General features: G+C 46.9%; 1 protein-coding gene across 3 annotated transcripts in view; it reads left to right on the forward strand.

Annotated features, from left to right (window-relative positions):
• The window catches only part of LOC135826063 (uncharacterized), a 121,150-nt gene that overhangs the window by 21,529 nt on the left and 73,072 nt on the right, over window positions 1–26,549 (forward strand). Inside the window, exons 8-12 of one of the 3 annotated variants that reach the window (XM_065338702.1) lie at window positions 14,891–15,169; window positions 17,306–17,539; window positions 18,674–18,704; window positions 19,217–19,392; window positions 23,355–24,023. In XM_065338702.1, coding sequence (XP_065194774.1) covers window positions 14,891–15,169; window positions 17,306–17,539; window positions 18,674–18,704; window positions 19,217–19,392; window positions 23,355–23,407 — 773 coding nt within the window. In that variant the 3' untranslated portion in view covers window positions 23,408–24,023. Of the gene's footprint in view, window positions 1–14,890; window positions 15,170–17,305; window positions 17,540–18,673; window positions 18,705–19,216; window positions 19,393–23,354; window positions 24,024–26,549 lie in introns of those variants that run through there. The other 2 variants (XM_065338704.1, XM_065338703.1) reach the window with 2 other exon arrangements.

Raw genomic sequence — 26,549 nt, forward strand, 5'->3', positions numbered from 1 at the left:
GTTCGCCGGCGTTGGGTAATCTTGAAATAAAGATATTAATATTATTGAAGAGATTATTATCATACGCTCACATAAACACCACATACCAACCATGTGCACCCACCCCCACACCCACACACGCGCGCGCACACACACACACACACATGCTCGCACGCACACACGCACGCACACACACACACACACACATACACACACCACACACACACACGCACACACATACACACACCACACACACACCACACACACACACACACACACACACAGACACACACACACACACACACACGTACACACAGACACACACGTGCACATTCACGCAGACGCGTAATCATACATAATATTTGTGCACAGACTCACTCTCTCACAGTAACGGTACATGTAGATAATATAGATGATGGACAGGGGACAGAACATAATAGTGTCAGGGGCGTCACAGGGCGGTTGGGAGTGGTACGACCGGGGGTCTGGGGTGTCTCCCGGAAAAAAATTCGGATTTTTCGGTCAACAGGGCACGTTTTAGCACTCTAGAGACGCAAAGGAGGGTTCCCCTAGCACCTATAAGGCTTGAAAGTGCTACGTCACAGCATAGCAACAATTTCAAAAATTCAAAAACTGGATCCACTTGAATCCAGTTTTTGTATGGATCCAAGCACATTTCAAGTGGTCTTACCCACAGCATGGTGATGTAGCCAGTGAAAGTGACTGATTTGGCTACTGGGGGCGGGGTTACAACTGGTGGCGAAATCAAAGTCACACCTGCCTGCGACAAGAGTGGGTTGCTATGCACCCACAATCACACATACTTAGGCAATAGCAAAGTCACACCTTAGTGGATCCAAAAATAGAAATCTGATGTCAACTTACTACTCCCTGGCCATTTTGACGTCATCACGTGTCTCTTGACCGTGCTAATCGCCATTGTAACAAGGTAGATCTTGGAAATTTTTTAGATCTGGACCCCTGTGATCGCCGCCAGCACTGTTTCCGTCAAGTTTGCAGTGAATGCGTCCCTGAGGAATCCATCATCTGGTTGTCTCTACCCGTGACTCCAACCGCCTATCGCAATGGATAGCCGCCTGGAGTCTTAGGCTGCTAGCTTCTAGGCATCAAGTCTGAACCAAAATAATTGCAAGCCCCTTGCAATGAAAGTTGTGATGTTTTGTACAAGTCCGAAGATCCTTGCATCTGTTTATTATAAATTGGGCGGACCATCCTAGGCGGAAAGTGGTACGACTATGGGCATAGTGGTCGTACCGTGTGTGACGCCCCTGAGTGCGACAATAGCTAATGGAGTGAAGTGAGATCAAGATCTGAAAGAGATTTTCTGAAATGAACAAGGTTTGTTAGAGAGCGGGTAGCATCGGGTAGAGAGTTCCATGTGGTGCTGCCCAGAAATTGGATAGAACATCTCCCAGCAGGGTTGGGTAGGAACGGGATGCGAAGTAAATTATGCAGCCGCCCACGGGTGACTATAGTCATCAACAAGTGGTATCCGAGGCTGGGCAAGTAATACAAAATAATCTTGAAAAAGAGAGCTTGCAGCAGATCCGTGTATAGACCGGAAACAAATACAAGCAGCTTCTGTAAAAGGTCTTGGTGAAGTGATGGCATGGATAACTTAGGTTGCATTTGTTCAGTCATTCCCGAATGGGCATGAAATGACTTCGGTACCCATCGCGGAATCGGAATGAGCGTAGCAAACAAACGCGCTGGCATGGATTCGAGAATCTGGCAAAAGTTCTGCACCACTCTGGAAGCACACTACCTGTTGTTTGCACAAATAATTGCAGCCTTGCGAAGACTGCAACATACCAGTTCTGGTAGTTGCTATAATGTTTCCGTAAGTTTCTGCATGTCCCTACGACAGTCATGATGAAGGCGGCCAAACACGGCGTAGATCAACGAGCGATCGTAACTAGGGTGCCTGCAGGCGGCGTTTGGCCGCTACTTCATCATGCTATTCGACCTCATATCAGTCACAGAAACGTCTCTAGCTCTCGTGTTTATTTGACAGAGACGACGCACTGTTGTAAGAATAAGTGAAGTGGCAGGATTTGGTGTCTCTTTGGGCCAACTTGTTCTGGCTCGCCTCCCTGTGATTCTAGAGGCCCTGCTCGACGACGATGAAGAGCTGAGGTGCGAGGGTATATTTCCAGTTCATCAACGATCCCGGGCGAACACTTTCTCAGGTAGCGAAGGGTCAAAATACCACGAACAAGTTACTATGCCGTCCCCGAGGTTACAGTACCAGCCTATACCCTGGACAATGTCCGCCAACATGTCTGTATATCGATAATCGCGTTTGAAGTTTTGTTGGGGAGGTATGCAGCAACGACGAACTAATTACTTCACGAAGCCGCTTCGCACATTTTCATTCCGCTCGGAATGAGACCTCATTCCACTTTTCTTAGGAATCGCCAGAATCGATTCTGCCCCCTTCATTCCGCGACCGGAATCGGAATTGCACCGAACAAACGCTGTCCAGTGCATCAAACAAACGCTCCGGAATTAAAACATGGCGGAATGACTTTGGAATGGTGGCGGAATGGCACCGAACAAACGCAACCTTAGCAAGCAAGGGACTGTTGCAGTACGGCGGGGAGCCTGAAACACAGCACGAATACCAGACTTATGCAGTTTTACAAAGCAATTTAGCAGAGACCGTGAAAGTGCAGGAAAGAAGCAGAGGCGTATCAGAGATGAGATAGTATCATAGACATATACCACATTCGATGTGCCTTCAGTGACAAGGCCCGCCGTGCCTCCAAAGCTGTCCAGTGGTCACCGCCAATTTTTTCGCCAGAAACTCGATGTGAGGTGCCCAAGTTAGCTGGTCATCAATCAACAGACTGAGGTATTTGCCACGTGTGTGACTTGCAGAACACTGTTGTTGCAGGTGACGAGTGACGGAGCAGCGTCAAATGCACCTCTGGGTAGAATAAACATCACTTGAGTCTTAGCTGAGTTCAATAGCAAACCTTTGTCCTCAGGCCAGGACGAAAGATGGGTGACAGCTGGCGTGAGCACAGCACAAACAACAGCAGGGTCACGGTCGGAGTAATCAACAACAATAATTATCATCTGCAAACTCTTGATTGCAAACTTCACGTGGAAGCACAGACGCTATATCATTGATGTAGAGAACAAATAAGAGAGGTCCAAGTACACTTCCTTGAGAAACACCTCTGAAGCATGGAACTGGCGTTGAAATCTGGTATTTGATTTTGACACACTGTTGACGTTCGGACAGGTATGAACAAAACCACTGCACCACCACACCACCAAGCCCAAACTCAAAGAGGATTTGAATAAGCTGGTGATGGTCAACTCTATCAAATGCCTTGGACATGTCAACCATGATGATGCCCGTGTGCTTACGTTCAGATTTAGCTAATAACCAACGGTTGGTGGCAAGGATCAGGGCATCCTCGGTAGAATGACCCTGGCGGTATGCGAACTGAGGTAGGGGGAGTAGACAATGACGACTCAAGAACTGTGTCAGCTGTTGCCTATTAACAAAATACTCCAATATACGTGAGACGATAGGGAACAATGAAACAGGGTCTATAGTTCTTTGCTGATGTCGCATCGCCTCCCTTGAAGAGAGGGCTCACATGTGATTGCTTGAAAGAAACTGGCACCTTTCCACCGGATAGGGATCTGTTTATAATACGAGTTACATACGGACCTAGGGTGACTGAGCAGCGGCTAAGTACTATACCAGGAACACCATTGCTTCCAGTAGCTTTAGTGGGGTTGATGCACTGTAAGCACTTGGAAACATCAGGAATCTGACCTGCAGTGAAAGATGCCAGTCCCACTGAGCCAGTTGGGCCGGCTGGAATTGCCAATGTTCCTGTCCTCTCTTTCCTAAAGGCGGCTTATCCATCCGTCTTTATATCGTTGGGCCTAGTTCCCATTTACTGTGCGAATTAAAATAAACCAACCAACGAATGTGGCTGGTCGATGGGGATAATGGACAATGGCTCCAAATGCATCATTTAGCTCTGACAGTTACTTGTGGTGCGTGCCGACTCTTCGTTCGGCCTGTTACGGTGTTCATGACTGCCCAAAGCTTCTTCTGATTGGCTGTAGCACATTGCTCTATGAAATAGTGATCTTTCAGCAGCCGGTCAAGGCGCCTGGCTTTGGCTCTTGCTTCTCGGTGAACAGCACGTAGTATATTATCTGCACGATTTCGCACAAGGCGACGGTGAAGCCGGTTTCTCTCTCGAACACATGCAACAAGTTCATCTGTGAGCCAAGGGCAAGGACGACGTACTAGAGGTCGTACGGTCTTTTCTGTTGTTGCTTCCGCTCTGCTGTGCTGTTGTGCGCTTACGTTTCTTCTTGTCGCCTGCACTGGCAATGGTGGCCGAGCTAGTTGATGTTGACTCAACCGAATGCAAAGTAGCATTGGTGATCATCAGCGTCAAAGATTGTACTTGTTGAGTCAACAGGTCTATGCGAACCTCAAGCCTCTTCTTCCTGTCTTCCGCTGCGCTTCGTTCGGCTTGGAACAATTCTACGAGCTGGGCAAGAGAGGCTTGAGAGCTCGACTCCGGCATTGAGCCAACAGTTGGATCAGGATCGCCAAATTGGTCTTGGACATGTACACTGATCACTCCTGAACTCATTATTGCAAAGTCTAGCCACAATGGGCTCACCTTACCAAAATAGACTGAAAACCAGAGCAAAAAACTCTCTACTGCACTCCAGGGTGATATACAGTGTCCATGTCATTACAGAGGTTTAGCAAGACGAAATTCGCATTCGTGTTCACATTCCAAGGAAAAAAGTCGAACTCGGTGAAGGAATTCGCATTATCGGAAGGATTAGCAAACAAACTTCTCACATGCATGACGTTGATACGTCGCACATGATTGTATATGATTGTGTACAGATAGTACAGAGTAGTAAATTTATGACTGTCCTGACACGAATCCGGGATTCATGTTGCGACTACTTTTCCGAACGAAAATGCGAAAGTTCGCAATCCAGTTTCATCATCATCATCATCATCATCATCATCATGGAAACGGCCTCTTGTACGGGCTTGAAACGGTGATAACCGAGATTATGTGCAAAAATCGTGATAGATATTCAGGTAAAATATGACATTTAACAGTTGAATGATTAGTACCAAATAGATATTCAAATGCTGATTATTTCACCAGATAGATATTGAATGACAGATGATGTTACTTTACCAAATAGTTATTTAAAAAATGTGATGTTATCCATAGTGATATTGTTGAGAGGCATAGCATAAAAATTCACTATGCGGCCAAACGACACTGGGCCACAAAGGAATTCACCCGCCGTCTGTTATAAGACCCTCGGCAACCACGAAAACACATATCATCATCATCATCATCATCATCATCATCATCATCATGAACAGCCTCTTGTACGGGCAAGCAAAAACGCAATACATCAAAATTCAAATAGAATGAAAAATGAGAGGAAAATGAACACAAAGTGCACTGGAACTCAATATAAAAAGGAACGCAAAGTGCAGTTGAACACAATGAGCATGGGGCATGGGGCCACCAATCGGAGAAGACCGGCTCATAATGGAAAATAAAAGAACAAACATAAGACACCCGTACACATCAACGTGCTCTAAGGGTATGGCAGCTTGTTAAAAAGCTGTGGCGCTGGCGCTTGTATGATGCCCGCGAACCACGTATTTTTTTTTTTTTTTACTAAAAAACACAGCCCTACTAATAATCAGGGGAAGAGGACAACTGAAATGACACTGGACAACAAGACAAAGGGGAGTAGGGGCGATGTGCCGATGTGGTTGGCGAGGCTCATCCGACCGGAGGTCTCGGAATCATAGCCTACGACCAGGCATCGTTAGGAATGCAGCTAGGGAGGGAGGGAGATCAAGTGAGAAAGAGAGAGAGAGAGAGAAAGAGAGAGAGAGAGAGAGAGAGAGAGAGAAAGAGAGAGAGAGAGAGAGAGAGAGAGAGAGAGAGAGAGAGAGAGAGAGGGAGAGAGAGAGAAATAAATAAATAAAATAAAACAAGAAAGAGATGAGAAGAGAAATAAAACAAGAAAGAGATGAGAAGAGAAATAAATATAAAACAAGAAAGAGATGATGGACGAGGGTAGTTGCTCATTGACGGGTGGCATAGCCTCACAGGGAGTCCGTAGCCCAGAGCCAATTCTTTTGTCGCAAGTGGCGATGGACCTTCGTCTTGAAGGATTGGAGAGACTTCAACTGGGGCATCGGATCCGGAAACATGTCTTGCGGAAGCCTGTTCCATTCATCCACTACACCATATGGGAACGAACGCTGGAGAAAGTTGGGGGCCGTAGGGAGGAGCACTGCTTGTAGCTGATGCTGGTGGCGGACACGGAGCTGCGACCTTGTCCGCGGGACGAGGCTAGCTTCCTGGCGAGGCGGCACGAGCGCAGAGAGATCTGGATGGTCTTGAAGGCACATTAGCTTGTACATGTACGTGAGAGCATACACTTGGCGGCGGGCAGCTAGGCTCTGCAGCAAGGCGTCAGGACCAATGATAGCAAGGGCCTTCCGCTGTACTCGGTCGAGACTTTGCAGGTGAGAGTTGGCTGCGCCCATCCATGTCAATGGTGCGTATTCGAGTACAGGGCGTGCGAAGCCTCTGTACGTTGTCAAGCGTCCTTCACGACCAAGGAAACTTGTATGCAAGTAATACACCAGCGGAGCAAACACAGCGACAATACAGATCGAAGTTGTCCCATGATTACAGAATAATGTAACTCAGGATTTTTCTCAACAAGCGATACCAAATTTTTCAAAAAACCAGACCCCTCTGGCCCACACATGCCTGAAGTTGAAAAAACTAACGGTATTTTTTTTTTTTTTTAATTTTTTTTTACTATTGACACAGCCCTACTGGAAAACAGGTGGAGAACAAAAGAAACGACAAAAAGGACAAAACATAGGGGATGTAGGGACGACGTGCTGATGTGCTGGGAGCAACTCAACCGACCAGAGGTCTCGGCGTCAGCGTTGCAACTAGGCATCGAAAAAAGTGTGTGTGTGGGGGGGGGGGGGGGAAAGTGTGTGTGTGTGGGGGGGGGGGGGTGCACAAGAACAACTGCAAAACAAACAGAAGCTAGAGAATACCACAAATAATAACTTGGTGCGAAATAATGAGAAGAAAATAATGACGCCCAAAAGCGCTAAATACGAAATTAAGAAAAAGGAAATAATAAACCACATAGCGCTAAAGCTGCACCAAATAATAATTTAAATTATAACTAAACCGGGTGGAAAACCAAGAAATCATAACAAACAAAACAAACTAAATGAAAAATTAATAATAAAAAATTAAATAATAAAAGGTAAATGAAGCCCAATATCATCAGCAGAGCCGAACCAAGGAACATGACCCGTGCCACAGTCAGGAGTTCATCCGTAGAAGTCGGTAGCCATCAGCCAGTGTTGGTGCGTGAGGTACTTATGGACATCTTCTTTGAACGTGTGGAGCCGCTTCAAGCTGAGTGGAGCCCTTAAAATTTCGCTTGGCAAGCTGTTCCATACTGAGACTACAGAAAACGGGAAGGAGCGAGAAGCATAGGCAGGTGCTCTCCTGTCCAGGACTTGCTGCAGCTGCACATGGTGCTGCTGGCCAGGAGGGGGTTGACTCCGGGTGCGCCGAGCTTCTATATGGTTGGCTGGAGGGGGATCATGGCGGTGAGCTGGGGTGGTCCTGGGATGCACTGGAGCTTGTACAGGTATACAAGCCCAGATACAATCCGGCGGTGGCACAGGCTTTGGAGAAGGGCACCAGGGCCAATAATGGCCATTGCACGTTTCTGTACACGGTCGAGTCGGGCGAGGTGGGTGGATGCAGCTCCCATCCACACAAGGGGAGCATACTCGAGGATGGGTCGCACAAATCCCTTGTACGCACAAAGCCGGCCATGGTAATCTAACACCCGGCAAGCCCGACGGAGAACACCCAGTCTCTGGCAGCCACGTGTCGCAATTGAGTGCAAGTGATCCCGGAATGACAGCTTGGCGTCAAATGTCACTCCAAGAAGCTTGATGGTGTTGGCTTCCGGAACCGCGATACCTCCAAACTTGATGTCAGGGACAGCAGGGTGTGTGGCTTTCGTAGTCATCAGCAGCTGTTGCTATTTAGAGGGCTCGAATCTGATGCGCCAGCGTTCTCCCCACTCTTCAAGACGCTTGAGGCTGGATTGCAAGGCGGCAGTCATGTCATGCATATTGTCCTGCGTGCGGATGAGGCTGTAGAGTGTTGTGTCGTCTGCAAAGGAACTTAGTCGCGTCTCGGGAGACAGGCACTGATCCAGGTCAGACACATACAAGAGGAAAAGTGTCGGGCCAAGGATACTGCCTTGGGGCACACCTGCTGTTATGGGCGCCGGAGAGGATGAGTCGCCGTGGACCAGGACTGATAGTTTGCGGTTCAGGAGGTAATCCTGCAGCCAGTGCAGCAGGCAGCCACCAATGCCAACGTTCTTGGCTTTGAAAATCAGTCCAGAGTGTGATACCCGATCAAATGCTCCTGCTATGTCCACCGCCACCATGTGATCGTACCCTCCATCGCTGACAGTCTTGACCCACTCAGTGTGCAAAGCAGTGAGGATGTCGCACGTGCCTCTTCCTTGCCGAAAGCCATATTGACTGTCGGGCAGAATATTGAAACGCTCCAGATAATTCACGAGCTGCTTGTTTACTATGCTCTCCATTACTTTTGACAGGATGGATAGTAGTGAGACTGGCCGGTAATTCTTGGGATCCGAGCGGGGGCTCTTCTTGAAGACTGGAACCACATGGGCCAGCTTCCATTTGGTAGGTTGAACACCGTGGCGAAAGCAGAGTGAGAACAGTTTGGTGACTGGTTCTGCAAGCTCACTGGAACACTGAGCTAGGACTCTTGCTGGAATATTGTCAGGTCCTGTTGCCTTCGATGTATTCAGCTTGGCTAGACGGCGGCGTACATCAGCAAGCCGGAAATGGATGCGGTCAAGACCATGGTGGTCCAAATGCTGCATTTCTGGCAGATCGTCTGGAGAGATGTCATCATCTGCAAGGCTACACTTCTGGGAGTAGTACCTGGCGAGGCAATTGGCCTTGGCTTGGCGAGTTGGATACTCTGTGCCGTCGGTGTCCTTCAGCAGAGGTATCTCAGAGGCACGTTCCATCCCAGCAGCTCTCTTCATGTTGGACCACCATTGCTTGTCGTTAAGTGAGCCTGAGCTGAGCTTAGCTTTGACACGAGCATCATGTGATGATTGGGCGCGCAGCAGAATAGCAGCTGTTTGGGCCACTAGGTCGATGAATGAAGCTCGCAAATCTCCATCATCGGGGTGCTGACGCCACCGTTTCCATGCACGAGTCTTTGCTTGAACTACAGTGCTGCACTCAGGTGTCCACCAAAACGGGTCTGTTGTCCGTACTGTCAGGGTCTTAGATGGTATAAACGTGTCCATTCCATCCAGAATTACAGTTGTGAGTTGTTCACATGCAAGTTCGGGGACATCGCAGACGACAGCAGCCCAGTCAAAGCTGCGGAAATGTGCCCTCAGTCTGCCCCAGTCTGCTTGGCCATAACGCCATACTTTCCTGCTTGTTGGCCGCTCCAGTACAGGAGTGATTTCCTGAAAGTTGTACAATACTACACAGTGGTCAGAGCGCCCGATGGGAGATGATACTACTGTGTGGACAGTGCCAGGAAAGTCGGACAAGACGAGATTCAATGTGTTTGGCCCACGTGTTGGCTGGGTCACGTGCTGGACAAGACAGTGTGTTGTACTGATTTCTTCCAATAACTCCCCTGCGATTGTTGTTCGAGAGCTGCCAAGCCAGGACGTGCTGTGAACATTAAAATCTCCAGCCAGAATCATGTGCTTACCATGCTGTCGCATGGTATCTATGTTTTGGTCTAAGTGCTCGAGTAGAGCCAGATCATTGTCAGCGCAGGAACCAGGGCGATAGACTGCACCTATGACAGTTTTGCTGTTGCACTGGCCAACTGTGAGCCAGGCTGTTTCGAATTCAGCAGACTGGTACTGATCCAGATGCTGGTACGCGATGCCGGCTTTGATCCAGACTCCAATGCCACCTCCGTGTTCTGTTCGGTCTCGGCGAATCGGGCCACAGTATCCCGGGATCATAGATGCACTGTGAGAGCTTTTATCCACTGTTAGTTTCGTCTCAGTCACTATGGCAACATCCGCACCTGAGAGCAACAGGGTGTGCTGAAACTCGCCGAATTTGGACAGCAGCCCACCTGCATTGGTCAGGAGGAGCTTCATGATTGCTGGCTGTCTGCATTCAGTTGTTGTTGCTCGGCAGACTCTTGCTGCTGGTGGCCTTCGTCCAGTTTCGTGAGCAGTGGGCTGCCGGAGTCAGGTGAATCCCCATTCCGCCGCTTGCGGTCGGGAGGCAATGGTGTCAGGTCGGAGCTGTGAGTGGCTGAGTCCTTGCCTGACTTCCTCGACAGCACAGACTGTCCATTTCCCTTTCCTGGCACTGGCCCATGACGTTTTTCATGGAATGTCCACTCCCTCGCATACAGTAGTCTAGGCCAAAAGTTTACAGAGGTGACTGTGGGGAGGGCATCAGCATCAACAGTTACTCTTCCTGTCATCATTCCCTTCTTGTTTTCACGGACACTGCAATCATGAACTGCAACTGCCTGGTGTACTGCGGTGGAGCGTGTTGTGATGAACTCGCTTAGCCGTTGGTCATTGCACTGGGAACTAAGATTGCCAATAAAGACAACTACTCGCTTCTTGCGGTGAGGCTCTTGAGCCACCAACTGCCAAGAATCATCCTGGATGGCCTCCAAGTCCAATGCAGGGGTTGCGTTGGGCACAGGCTTGGCTGGCATGTATCCAGATCTACATCCTCCATGCTGCTGAAAGTCCTCTGCGTCCGAGCACTCCGTGCCTGAGGGCCCACTGTCCTCGATCACTTTTTCGAAAGTGCCGCTACGGGATACGGCCTCCACGTGCGCTCCAGTTGTTTCCTGATCCTGGGCCTGCAGATCCTGCTGCTGCTGCTTGCTTTTGCCTTTGGTACGGGTACGGCGTGTACACTGGCTGTTGAGAGTATGGGTACTGCCGGGCAGCTCCGAGGAGGAATCCACGGCTGTAATGGCGGACTTCTTTTCAAGGGAGACACGAACCTCCGCCTTCAACTCCACGATTTGTGCAGAGATCTCATCTAAGCGTCGTAGGAGGCACCTCTCCCGGTCTCTAGACTCGCTGACAAAAGTTGTCAAAGTCTGCAGCAAGCTAACCACATTTTGCTCAATACCAGGCAGAGAGCAGAGCAGTTTTGTCGGCTCGCCTGTCAGCTCGCCCATTTCAAAAAAATTTAGGACTACGACTACGGGCACCACACTACTACTGCTACCTATTACACTGGACTACTACAACCGCTGCTAAGACCCTACCGGTACCTCCAGACCGGCCTGATGCCGACTGGGCTATCCAAAGGACGGAAATCTACGAGCTGAAAAAAACGCTACCCTCACTCGTACTCACCATGTAAAAAAAAATGCTCTCTGTACAATATTTACACGGGAACAATATTCTCTCTTTTTGGCCTGTTCATGGGTCTTCAGCTGACGCAGGACGTCTGTACGCGACAGCAGGCTTGCCTTCGGGTGTGTTACCCGTACATCAAAAAAGGCATCCTGCTGCCGGGTCCAGAAGCCCCGCGCCCTGATATCCAGACGCGCCTTCAAAGACCGGTTCGCAGTTCGATGTTGTAGTGTTTCTCCTTCGAACGGCTTGAGAAGAGGCTCCTTCTCCACATCTGGTAGTATTTCCCGAATAGCTTCTGACAGAATGTCCCGGATCTCGTTATGTCTTGCAATTGGGTAACCACCCGCCGGGCAACTCATGGCATGATCTATTGTCATGTCTTGCCCACAAATACAGGAACTGGACACTCCCTCCAATGACAAACCATATCGAATACAAACAGCATCACGAAAATCCGATTTATTCAGGATTGAACTGGGCGTTACGAAAGACGGCATGAAGGATAACCAATTCGAAACACCCTTCTCACCAGCCGTTTCCAACAAAAGCTGTTGCGCCGGCGGTAGCATGGGGCGCAACTGTGCCACTCTTTCCTCCTGTTTCTTTTGCCGCTGCTGACGTGACTGACGTGCCCGCTGTCGAACATCCGCGATGGCATCAAGGGTAACATCGGCGCCCGAGCCTCCGGCTGCGTCATCCAGGCCGTGGTACAGGATGTAGGCGGAAATCATCGGGTAGAGATGACGATAGAATCAACCCGGGAGAATGGCCCCGAACGATGTGAGGCTGTCCCGCACCCGCAACGGTCAGAGGTTGTGTGGAGGACTGGTATGGAGCAGCAGGTGCCTCTTCTGGAGGCGTTAATGTATCTGGCGGTACAATCAGGCGCACGAACGGCTCAGTGATCTTTGTTGAGGCCGCATACTCCACAGGCGCCAGGGAAGGCAGAATCGGCACAGCAAGACCACCACATCTCGTGGGCAGAGACAGAAGCTCCCGCTGTGAGCTATTGGGGTCGAACTCATGGCCCAGGAGAGCTGGCAAAAGCTCCGAATCAATTACCTGGCCAGGTACCTGAAGAACCTCAGGGCTGTGCTGTGTGGCACGGAGATGGTATTGCCACCGGCCAGCCAGACCCTTGGTTAACACCACCCAGGTGCTGAAGGGTTCTACCTACATACCGATCTTCACATTGTCGGCATTGAAAGAATGTGAAGATCGATATGTAGGTAGAACCCTTCAGCACCTGGGCGCACGCATTCGTCAACATGTGCCGTTAAGTTGAGTTCTGCTTGATGCGCGCGATTGTCGTCCTCGCCGTGGTCGTCCTCCAAAATGTGCTGTCCAGTCCATCGGTGGATCTTCCTCTTCCCGTGAAGATGTGACTGCATGCCCGTCCTCCTCTGCGTGTGTAGGACACGGGCCGGCTGAGAACAGCATAAAAGATGGTGAAAGACCGACACGTTAACCACCGAAACTGACAAAGGATCTGTCGGCGTCGGAAAGGGTGACGAGAAACCAAATGAAAATACGGACTGGTGAGGACGAACGTACAACGACAACGGAAGTGACAACAACAGTCAATATTCGAAAACGTGGTAGACCGCGAAAACTAACCTCAATATCGGACACCGAACAAGTTGGAGTAAGAAGCTCAATAGAAATCCGCAATGGAGGAGACGTAGCTGTAAGGACACTGGGTATAGCGCACCCAAAGGTTAGCGTCAAGAAACGTGGAAGGCCGCGGAAACGCGAAGAGACGGATAGTGGTGATGCCATGAAGAGGCGAGATGACGGGACATTGGAGGAGACAACACCCAACGGAGCTAAGAATCGCACTTCGTCAATCAAGCAACATCTGTCAGCCCGTGCCAATTGTCGTGAGTTGTACAGTGATAATGTTCTCTCAATATTGTCACGTGGTAGATGTGCGTTGCATTTGGCTGTGTTAGAAGCTTTGTATATCCGTAAGTTAGATCCTGAACTTTGCGTACAGAAAGAAAATGTGTTGTCGCTACAATTGTTTGGTGTTACTCCTCGTCGAGGTGGTAACAATGTAACTTAATTTGGTCACTATGTTGTTGTCACTATTATTATTTTCCTTCGAGTTTTGTGTCGTGCTGAACTTGATAATTTTCCACCTTGTCACAAGTGTTGTTATCTAATTATCTTTACGCTATATAAGTTTTAGTCTTTCCAACTTGAGCCATTCCCTGTATAATCCTTGATGAGAAGGGACCGAAAACGTTCGGATACTTATGACAAGTGCCTTATTATGACTGGATGTGTGTTTGCGTGGATACTTGCAACCCATAACTTACCTTCGTTTTAAAGTATTATCCGCCTCCGACCTCTTTTAAAAATTATTATTATTATTATTAAAAAGCTTACGTGGAGATAAAAATGTAATCAACGCAATAAATAGAGTAAGCTGCGCACTCAGTACAAACACCATTAGCAAAACTTGTTTTCATGTAAATAACTAAGCTTGTTCCTAAACGTTTTCTCATTTTCTCGCGCTAGTTAGGGTCTAAATTATTACTTGCATTTTGCGTATTATATATTGAGTTTAGAGCTAGTTTTGATTTGCCAGTAATCCTCTGATGAGATGGCGACGAAAACGTTTAGGAACAAGCTTAGTTATTTACATGAAAACAAGTTTTGCTAATGGTGTTTGTACTGAGTGCGCAGCTTACTCTATTTATTGCGTTGATTATTATTATTATTATTATTATTATTATTATTATTATTATTATTATGGATCCATTCGCATGCATTCAAGTCGTTTGATTTCATGTCATGAGCCCTGGAATCGATTCGGAATCCATTCACTCTATTCACATGGGGTGATGTGAATAGCGCGAATCGATTCATGAATCGATTCATGAATCGATTTGCGTGCATAATCGAACGCACTCAGTGTGACTGCGAGGCATCTCTGTCAGATGCCAACTGGCAATTCTCATGCAGAGACATACCGGTCCACGAAACGATATTGTCAGCAAAGTTAATCTTCGGACGACCACGCTTTCTCTTACCATCCACGACACCAAACCACACGTCACGTACAAACTCGCTGCCAGATGGGCGGCATGTTTGCCCGAAATAGGTCAGTTTGCGTATCTTGACCCTGGCTAGCAGCTGTCTCTGTACTCCCAACTCCACCAGGATAATGTCATTTAACCAGTTTGCGAAACGAATAATGTTGGCGAACTCGAACGCAAAATTCGTGATGCTAAACCTCCGCAATAAGAGGTCATGGGTTCTACTTGCACAGGATCTTTCAAACCTTACGAGGTCATTTTGTATGATGTCATGCTCACTCCATGCTCTCTTTGTCATGTGCTCTGTGTTCTGCCCTGTTAAGATGTTAATGAGAGCAGCAGTCTACCTGTGATTTTGAGTCGCCTCTGTCCCGGAGATGCGTACGATGTTTACACCTGCCCAGTAAAGGAACAATTGAACACTGGACCATGGACCTGGTTTTACGTCCATGGAAATGTTGATGGGATCTGGCCCAGGCCATCCAGCCCCTCAAACACAGCGGATACCTCATCCAGGCCATCCAGCCCCTCAAACATAGCGGAGACCTCATCCAGTCCACCCAGTCCCTCGAACCCAACGGAGAACCCGCTAACAATCCAAGGTGGAGTAGTTTGTGATGATATTGTACATTTTTCTAATCACTCACAGACCCCAGTACAGCCGTTTACACATTACACATTAGGATACCTGAACACAAACAATAAAAATATGGTCCCTTTGCTGCATACGTCATCAACCTTTCAACAAATGTTCGGGCATGGCCCATTCTTAGGCTGGAAAGGGAGAAAACAAACTGTCCGGTATGGGCCATTCCCGAAAAGTAGAGGACGTATGCAGGAAAAATACCAACTCTTGAGTGTTTGCGTTGAGGTATCCTAATGGGTAATGAGATTGAACATGTCAAATGTTTCCATATGCAATCGTGGCAAAACAGATCTGATCCCCTATCAAAAGTCGGGTCAAGTTCCTTTTCAAATACATAATGCACAATCAAAATACCCATGCGAGGACCTAAGGGGGCAGATGAGCCTTGGTGCTGCTTTCGACTCGCGGGTCGGGTACCCTTGGCCACGACTGTAGTTTGCGCTCAGGTAGTTCGGACCATCTACATGAACACATTCTCCCTCGTTACAATGAGTTCGGTTGGTACGTAAACCCCCTTAGTGAATATTTTCTCTGCTGAATCAGATACCAACCAGCTATCACCAACGTATGCTTTATATTGGCCAAGTCCCACTGACCATGTAATAAGTAGCATTATTATTATTAGACACAATCTCATAGCATGTGACAAGCATAGCTAATGCAGGGACAGAATCCCCTGAGACAAGGGCGTTGAGCCAGCCACGGCAATAGTAAGCTAGGAAAACAAAGCAAATATGAATTAAAGCAGAAATTGAATGGAAAATTACAAAGAAAAAACGATTAACGGAAGTGAGCACTATCAAAATTTGTGCATCACCCAGGTATTCGAGAATGTTCTTCGATGATAATTGATGATTGCATTGAGCAAGAAACTCTGAGTCTGTAAACATCCGTTGCACCTTTTGTGTGTACTAGTGCTCCACATTATTGTGTTGAGCCCTCTCCGCTGGCAGAAGGAAGTTTTCCTCCTTGTAAACCCCTTTAGTGAATTTGATATCCCCTGGCGAAACGTGGTCTATACAACTGTTTCCAGGTCCGGTTACAAGATAATTCGTCCGCGATTCTCTTCTTCTAACAATCTTTCACTTTGAATTTCATTGTATTGTAGTGAAAGATGATTAGAAGAAGAGAATTCAAAGAGCACAAAAATAGCAGTGCAGCTGTGCATTATTGTTACCCTAGATATGTGTGTAGGTGACAATAATTAGACAAGATTGCTTTGCTATGAACTATTCTGCTGCCCAATGAAATCGCCTCGATTGCATCATTTTTATTCACTGCACCAGTAACCGTCTCGGTGTTGACATGCCCATAACTGAACAGCACTCTGAGGTTCTTGACTCTGGCGAATTACTTTCTTTGAGCAGCACTACATGCCCTGTCCCGTGTGGCACTCGAACACTTTCAGCAATTGCGAGCGTCGTATGTGGTTTGTTCTAAGCTTACACGCAATACCCGTGAACCATGGGTGTTTTGAGAGCATAGGAATGGATAAAATATTCTACGTTTTCCTTTTAACACTCAGCCAAGTTCTACATATGACCTGCTACATACTCAATCTGCTATGACCTGCTACATATGTAGACTGGTGAATACGCTGCATTCAATTTCGTTACCCAGTTCGGAAAGGGGTGCATGTTCGGGTGTGTAATTGTGAGTGTGGGAGCGGGTGGGTGATTATAGTTATGATATATTTAACCGTAAGGGGACGGTGGTACTCCACTTCCTGAAACGGTTCTATTTGTATGGGTGAGTAGTAGTACTGAGTACCCAACAAGATGTTACTCGATGAGTTAATGACAGAATTTATGATGTCACTCCAGATTGCATTATGTCATTCCAGATTGTATTATGTCATTCCAGATTGCATTATGTCATTCCAGATTGCATTATGTCATTCCAGATTGCATGATGTCAGTGCAGATTGCATGATGTCATTTCCAAATTGCATTATGTCATTCCAGATTGCATTATGTCATTCCAAATTGCATTATGTCATTCCAGATTGCATGATGTCATTCCAGATTGCATAATGTCATTCCAGATTGCATTATGTCATTCCAGATTGTATTTTTGTATCCACCACATGTAGTGTTGCTTGCAGGAAACCAAACAACAGAAACGCCTGACAAGCTGACGGCGGGATTCACCACTACTCAACTAGCACTCGGTGGCATTGCGCTGTTCAGCATGTTCTTGATGATAGTGCTGGTCCTCCGCATCCGTTCCCTTGTGACTGCCAAGCGACGACGGGAAAGTCTCAAAAATCAAAAACTTTCGACCAAATCAAGGGATTTTGATTGTGTGCTTGTACTATCACCCAACGGTAAGTTTATGCTGAGCATGCAACCTGTACCATTATCTTAGCTATAGGCTACAATATCTACCTTCACTGACAAGAGTTCCATACTCGAAACAGCTATATGAAGGAATTCAGTACCAATTGCTATGTCGCTTTCCCGATGGTGTGCTCTGCCGACGTATCGAGTTCGGCTGGAAAGCGCAGTCATGGTGTGTTAGTGGTTGAGAAATCACTACATGGCAGTCTTGGTGTGTTAGTGGATGAGAAATCTATACAGGTCAGTCATGGTGTGTTAGTGGATGAGAAATCTATACAGGGCTGAATGCTGCTGTTTACCTCCTTGATAGAACTTGCATTTTGATATGAGATTGAATACCAAACCCTGCAGCAATCGTCTATTCGACAGTGTTACATCCTTAGAAACAGAGTGCTTAACTTTCTTTGGATTATTTACGGCCATGTCTGATTGAAAGCCGCATCATATCTTGCAGTCGTTAGGTAAGAAATATTCACCATGCCTCAAGCACGCTTTTGGCCTTACAGGAGCCCCGATAGGAGCTGCAGGTGAGAACGTCGGCAAATGAATGAAAGCTACACGGTGGACTGATAAGCATTTCGGGACCTAGTGTCATCAAACACACGTCTGTATGTCGAACCGCAGGGTGTCTGCTGACTAAGTGTTTTCAAGTTGACCATCTTAGGATTATTTGGGGGAAAGGTTCTGAGTTATTGGCTAGAGTGGAATATCTATTACAAGAAGGAGTTTTTGTTTGGCTGGATCTGGTGACAAGCAAGTTTGTGTATTCACTGCAGAATATCCAAACTGGCATCTTTTCCACTAACTTCCAACAGTTTTAGAATGGTACTGAAGCACCTAGTTAGTCTTACTGGCTGTATGACATGTACAATTCTAAAATTATGCAATTATGCAATTGCTAAAAAGAACTAGTAACTGGTTTACTCTTTTGCACGTAGTACAGGTGATCACTGTCATCTGTGTGGGTGTGTGCGTGTATTTTTGTGAACGGTTGTTTGTGTGTGTGCGTGTGTGTGTGTGTGTGTGTGTGTGTGTGCATGTGTGTACATGTATACTTGTACATATATAATTATATAATGTGTGGGTGTGTGTGTATGTGTTTATCTCTGTTTCCTCCACAGGTGTAGACTCTAGTTGCAATGATGAGACTAAGTAAGCTCTAGCCTGTTTTATAAATCAGTTTTCCAAGGCGTTCTCAATCAACTGTAGTGTCATGAGTATTGTAAAGAGTACATACGCCTCCTGCATGTAAAACGTAGGCTCCGTAATTAGAGAAACCGACACTGAAAATTTGCGAGTTCCTGAGTATGCTAAATTTGGAAATGTCACCCTAAACTGACTACTGTAGATTGTTTCAACGACAGCGTTGATGCTGCTTTGCAAAATGGAAAGTGATTACTATTTTTAGTGTATACATACCAAACTTGGCTGCTCACACACGAGCAAGAGCAGTCCTAGTATTAGGTCATAATGTTTACATCTACCAAAACATTTGTAGTGCAGCACGGCAAAACTCATCGGCGTTAACTGGAAATTGACCAAAATGGATTTGGCACGTTTTGAATTCCAGCTGATGATATTTAGAAAGAAAATGTCACAACTCCTCAAACATCAAGTGTGGTCATTATCGTTTTCATTCTGTTACCGCTGTACATCATTACTAGAATGGCCGTGATGAACCGAAAGGAGGAGGAAGTTGAAGATGTTCTGAGCAGCGGTGGTGGCCTCAAAGGCAGCTTGTCCAGTCAAGCCAACAGCCAGGTACACGTGTGTGTGTTTGATCCGGAGGAGACTTGCCGCAAGGACCAGCTACAGTGTGCACAAAGTGTTGGTGATGATGGTTAGTTTTCTTCTTTTCTTCTATTTCTTCCGCGTTCCTGTTGTTTGTGTGAAGATTTCTACCTTGATACTATGATGAGTTGGCCAAACAGCTACAGTGTGCTCATTGGGCAATGACGTAGTTTGTACTCCCAACACATGGCAGCTGGGTATGGTTGTGTATGGTGTTAAACAGTGTATTGCCACCATCTGTGTAAGGTTCTGTAGGGTGTTAAACAGTACATTGTCACCATCTGGGCAAGGTTGTGTATGGTGTTGGACAGAGTGTTGCTGCCCTCACTTTATGGTTGTGTAGGGTGTTAAACAGAGTGTTGCTGTTACACACACACACACGCGCGCGCAAGCACGAATGCACGCACACACACACACGCGGACACACACGCATACACTTGTACTAGTTGCTCGCTGCCAACACTGGTCACGTGGGTCTCCCTGGGAGAGGGGAGAGAGACTCAAAAGGAATTTTGGAAAGATGACTCAAACAGCCGACATCCCCTGAAATCCCCAAAAGTCTGAGTGGACTTGAAAATGATCCCACTTACGGGCTCACCACACCTCAGTAAGTGGGTGAGGACACTAGGTGCAGAAAAAGGATTGACGGCATCAGGGTATCCGTCTCGGGATACAACTGCGGTTACCCCTGCCCCCAGTGAAGGTAATACTTGCTACTAGTGCGGGTGGTTAAATCAGAGTAGATCTGATATAGGCTTCACTAGCACCATTGATTACACACGAGTTAATCTGGTCAGAAGCAGTCCATGGTTAACAGGTATGTATACTTCAAATAGAAAGTGGTTGAACCTTGGAACCAACAAAGGTGGCAGGTACAACATTACACCTTCATGCAACCGAACCCGTTGGCAACAGACCCAACACTATCAGGCATACGTGTACCCCAAAGTAAACTAGCTTACACACACACACACACACACACACACACACACACACACACACACACACACACACACACACACACACACACACACTTGTACTCGTACTTGTTGCTCAATGCCAAAACTGGTCACGTGCGTCTCCCCGGCAGAGGGGAGAGAGACTCAAAAGGAATTTTGGAAAGATGACTCAAACAGCCGACATCCCCTGAAATCCCCAAAAGTCTGAGTGGACTTGAAAATGATCCCACTTACGGGCTCACCACACCTCAGTAAGTGGGTGAGGACACTAGGTGCAGAAAAAGGATTGACGGCATCAGGGTATCCGTCTCGGGATACAACTGCGGTTACCCCTGCCCCCAGTGAAGGTAATACTTGCTACTAGTGCGGGTGGTTAAATCAGAGTAGATCTGATATAGGCTTCACTAGCACCATTGATTACACACGAGTTAATCTGGTCAGAAGCAGTCCATGGTTAACAGGTATGTATACTTCAAATAGAAAGTGGTTGAACCTTGGAACCAACAAAGGTGGCAGGTACAACATTACACCTTCATGCAACCGAACCCGTTGGCAACAGACCCAACACTATCAGGCATACGTGTACCCCAAAGTAAACTAGCTTACACACACACACACACACACACACACACACACACACACACACACACACACACACACACACACACACACACACACTTGTACTCGTACTTGTTGCTCAATGCCAAAACTGGTCACGTGCGTCTCCCCGGCAGAGGGGAGAGAGACTCAAAAGGAATTTTGGAAAGATGACTCAAACAGCCGACATCCCCTGAAATCCCCAAAAGTCTGAGTGGACTTGAAAATGATCCCACTTACGGGCTCACCACACCTCAGTAAGTGGGTGAGGACACTAGGTGCAGAAAAAGGATTGACGGCATCAGGGTATCCGTCTCGGGATACAACTGCGGTTACCCCTGCCCCCAGTGAAGGTAATACTTGCTACTAGTGCGGGTGGTTAAATCAGAGTAGATCTGATATAGGCTTCACTAGCACCATTGATTACACACGAGTTAATCTGGTCAGAAGCAGTCCATGGTTAACAGGTATGTATACTTCAAATAGAAAGTGGTTGAACCTTGGAACCAACAAAGGTGGCAGGTACAACATTACACCTTCATGCAACCGAACCCGTTGGCAACAGACCCAACACTATCAGGCATACGTGTACCCCAAAGTAAACTAGCTTACACACACACACACACACACACACACACACACACACACACACACACACACACACACACACACACACACACTTGTACTCGTACTTGTTGCTCAATGCCAAAACTGGTCACGTGCGTCTCCCCGGCAGAGGGGAGAGAGACTCAAAAGGAATTTTGGAAAGATGACTCAAACAGCCGACATCCCCTGAAATCCCCAAAAGTCTGAGTGGACTTGAAAATGATCCCACTTACGGGCTCACCACACCTCAGTAAGTGGGTGAGGACACTAGGTGCAGAAAAAGGATTGACGGCATCAGGGTATCCGTCTCGGGATACAACTGCGGTTACCCCTGCCCCCAGTGAAGGTAATACTTGCTACTAGTGCGGGTGGTTAAATCAGAGTAGATCTGATATAGGCTTCACTAGCACCATTGATTACACACGAGTTAATCTGGTCAGAAGCAGTCCATGGTTAACAGGTATGTATACTTCAAATAGAAAGTGGTTGAACCTTGGAACCAACAAAGGTGGCAGGTACAACATTACACCTTCATGCAACCGAACCCGTTGGCAACAGACCCAACACTATCAGGCATACGTGTACCCCAAAGTAAACTAGCTTACACACACACACACACACACACACACACACACACACACACACACACACACACACACACACTTGTACTCGTACTTGTTGCTCAATGCCAAAACTGGTCACGTGCGTCTCCCCGGCAGAGGGGAGAGAGACTCAAAAGGAATCTTGGAAAGATGACACAATTGGCTATTGAACCACCCAACGGCCGACACCCCTGAAATCCCGAAAACTCTGGGTGGACTTGAAAATGATCCCACTTATGGGCTCACCACACCTCAGTAAGTTGGTGAGGACAAGGTGCAGTATTGCTTTCTGTGCAGAAAAAGTATTGATGGCATCAGGGTATCCGTCCAGGGATCCAACTGCAGTTACCCCTGCCCCAGTGAAGGTAATACTTGCTACTAGTGTGGGTGGCTAAATCAGAGTGGATCTGATACAAGCTTCACTAGCACCATGATTACTAGGGCTGAAACGATCGTGGGTTATTACGTATCGATTACTCTTTAGCTTAACGATCGAGTAATCGAGTATAATCGTTAGCAAATAGAGTCATAATTCTGTGCAAACATTACTCTGTTTCCACAAAATATGCCTTCATAATACCAACGAATCTGCATTAGTGAAAGGGTAGCTCCAAAACATGGCAGTTTTGAAGTCAATTTAACCTCAGAACATTAACCATACCCCTGGCAACTGCATACTCCCAGCGGAAACTGATTTAAACTTCACAAAACGAGGGTTTACAGTACTTTCTGGACACAAATTTAAAAAACGCAAAATAATCGTAATCGGTAATCTAAACGATTGGTCGATTGTTAGAGTTATCAAACGAGTACTCGATTATTCGGTATAATCGCTTCAGCCCTAATTATTACACAAGAGTTAATCTAGCCAGAAGTAGTCCATGGTTAACAGGTATGTTTACTTCAAATACAAAGTGTATGAACCCTGAAACCAACAAAGGTGGTAGGTACAACATTACACCTTCAAGGAGCCGAGCCTGTTGGCAACAAACCCCACACTATCCGGCATAAGTGTACCTACCAACCGAACTAGTTGACACACACACACACACACACACACACACACACACACACACACACACACACACACACACACAACAACCTCTTCTTCGGGCAAAGCAGCAACAGCAAGACAAAGCATAGTACACTTTTGTCTGGATCAGAAGTTCTTTGCCTCCCTCTCAACCAGCTATATTAATGATACCATTGTTCGATTCACATGCTTATGTGTGTTTCATTCTGCACAGACAAGAGTACCTGTACCTCCCTTGAATCAGAGTACGTCTGCGAGACGTTATGAACGTGACGTCATGAAAGGGGATTTACTGATATCTTCGCTTCAAATCACCCCTAATTGGCTAAGTGCTAGTTGTTGCGAACATCGCGATGAAATACATGAAAATGAATTCTGAATGAACATATTGCTGTGCAAATCTCTGTACACGTTGCTGCGCATATTGCTGTGCACGTTGCTGTGCTTATCCCTGTATAAGTCGTTCCTCTGCATATCTCTGTACGTGTTGCTGTATGCTGTTGCTGTGTTGCATAATTTCAGTACACGTTGCTGTGCATAGCTCTGTGCACGTTGCTGTGCTTATCTCTGTACACGTTGTTGGGCTTATCTCTGTACACGTTGTTGCATTACTTGCAATGCACGTTGTTGTGCCGACTGCTGTACATGCGGTTTCACACAGGTCATACATTTTATAGTGCCGTGTATTACTCATTCACTCTTCTGTCATTCCAGACAGTTTATTTCATTACGTAGAGAAGTTGCTTCCACGTATTGTCACTCGAAAGACTTGCCAGAAAGCAATACAATACACACAGGGAGGTTTGGGGAATCCGCAGCTCGCCAGTTGACCTTGGATTGGCCGATGACATGCCGTCTCCTGGTGATGGAGATCAAGGCAGTCGACCTGTGCAATTCCTACATTGTAGAGCAGTGTCTACAGTTCTTGCAAGTGAAATCCAACCCGATTAATGATGTAGCATCGCATCCGAGTGCATAGAACAGTATTGGCTCCGTAGCGCCCGCACTATTTTGTTCATGAGGTTGGATTTCTCTGGGCAGCACTGAACTGATGTGGCAGGAAAAGCATTGGTGATAGTCCATCAGATGGCCCCGAAGGGGTGGGGGGGGGAAGGAAGGGGGGGGGAGGGCGGGGAGAGGAGGGGAACCAGGCTCGATCTACTGGAAAATAATGCTGACTCTATCCTACTGGCGAGGTCAAGAATTAGTACTCAATCGCATCACACGACCTGAAATACTGCAATTCCAATCGCACAATCCCCATTGCATTAAGGAAATAAGTAGATCCGCGCTTCATGATTGTGTCTTTTGTGCGAACTTTGCTGCTAATGCTACGGTTCATAGTTCTCTTACTCTCCCCCCCCCCCTCTCATGGTGCATTTCGGTAGCTATGACGTCGTGTGATTCTAGGTTGGCGGAGCTCCCTAAGCTACTTCACCACCACTGCCCCGACTCCTGCAGTGTTTGGTTTCACTTGTGGCTTCGCTTTCTTCATAATTATCATGTTTGGCACTGGTCTTTTTAAAACATAAAGAAGGGTAGTGAATGACCCAGTTTCACGTGACCTGCTGTGTCTTGCAGACCTCACTCACACCGGTAACATGTTGTAGATATTGGCACGAAATGGTATGTCCTGTATACATTGCTGCTTCCATCATTAAAGCAAATACATCATCAAATCTGCTAACCATGGATGAGCTGGATCGACATTTGTGACCGCTTAAAATATGAAAATCACGTGGAGAAACTAAACAAATGTGATCAACAATCAAGAAACACCGGGGGACTATTATACTTAAAATCAAACAGAAAAAGAGTGAGAAGTATCACTTGTAAAGAAACGACAAGAATAGCTAGTGAGAAAGAGTACCAATTTACGGTGTGATAAAGAGAGAAAAAAAGCAAAAAGAGAATTTTTCGAAAGGATTGGGAGAACTTCAAATTCAAAGGATCAGTCAGTTGGGGAAGTGAACTGCCTGGAAAGAGAAAAAACGCCAGACCCGCCAGGACTCTAATCCGGGACCTTGCTTGTCATGAGCAATGCTCTAACCACTGAGCTATGGGACCAGGCTGAACCTAGAAGGCGCTGGCAAGTTTGTCACTCCAAAGGCAGCTCACAACACGTGCCGCACATACTGATGGCACTTGGGTTTTTTTCTCTTTTCAGGCAGTTCACTTCCCTGACTGATCCTATAAATTTGTAGTTCGCCCAATCCTTTCAAAAATTAATCACTTTCTTTCATCTCTGGTAGTTTACAGAAACTGACCATGGTTGGTCCCCTGGGGGAGGAAAAAAGACCTAAGTGCCATCAGTACGTGTGGCACGTGTTGTGAGCTGCTTTTGGAGTGAAAAACTTATCAGCACCTTCTAGGTTCGGCCTGGTCAGACTCTCCAGAATGCCATGCAAAGAGCTTTGCGGACACAGCCAACCGCTCCTCATCTGGGCAACGGGGTACTCGTGCCAGCATGTTTCCACAGCCTGCAGAAGCGGCTTTCTGGTTTCCTTCGCCTGTCAGAACAATGGACGACACTTCGGCTTCCCTACGTAAGGGATAGATCAATGACATGTTTGTCTAATGCTCACAGAAAGATCATGACAAGAACACAAAAAACGCAACGAACTTTTGCTTAACGGATTCGCGGAGGAAGTAAGTACTTGGGATACTCAGTACGCGTTCCAGCTGCCCATGGGCGAATGGTTTACCCGAGTTCTACTCCAGTGCAGATATGATGCGTTTCAGACACTTCTTCTTATAATATAAAAGAGAGAAAAAGTAAAGTTCACACGTTCGCGTTACCACCGGCTATGCAATTGCGTTGAACAACACAACCAGCTTAGGAAGTTTCACTTGTGTCAGGCCATCACCATGCCTGTGATACCTAGGTTATAATAATTATAATACTAGAACCCACTAAGGTCGTTCCCCAGTACAGTAAAACCTGCGTTTCCCGGACACTTTACCAAGCGGTATCCTGTATTGACCGGCCACATTGTCATGGACCAAAGTGCTGTTGATTAAACACATAACAAGAGAAAGTTTGGAAGCTTTGTTACAACTCTGAGTTTCACGTATTACTACGATCATCAGGCAACTGATGGATCCAAAACGGGCAGCCAGAACATAAGGGGGAGCAAGTTGGGACATTCTGAGGGGTGTCATAGGCGACGCGTATCATAGCGCAAGAGCCAGGTACAGGCGTGAAGTTGCCAAGTCTTCAGACTTGGGGCTATGCAGCAGTAGTTCCGGCGTGAATGATATAGAATAGAGCTGGGGACAAATGCCAAATCCACACATGCCCACACCACATCACTACACAAACATACACCCACACTCTCTCCCTTTTCTCACATACACATACACTCACACGCGCGTCCACACACATTCTCTAAATCTCTCTCTCACACAC

Source organism: Sycon ciliatum, chromosome 10 (assembly GCF_964019385.1).
Source record: "Sycon ciliatum chromosome 10, ocSycCili1.1, whole genome shotgun sequence".
Classification (NCBI taxonomy): domain Eukaryota; kingdom Metazoa; phylum Porifera; class Calcarea; order Leucosolenida; family Sycettidae; genus Sycon; species Sycon ciliatum.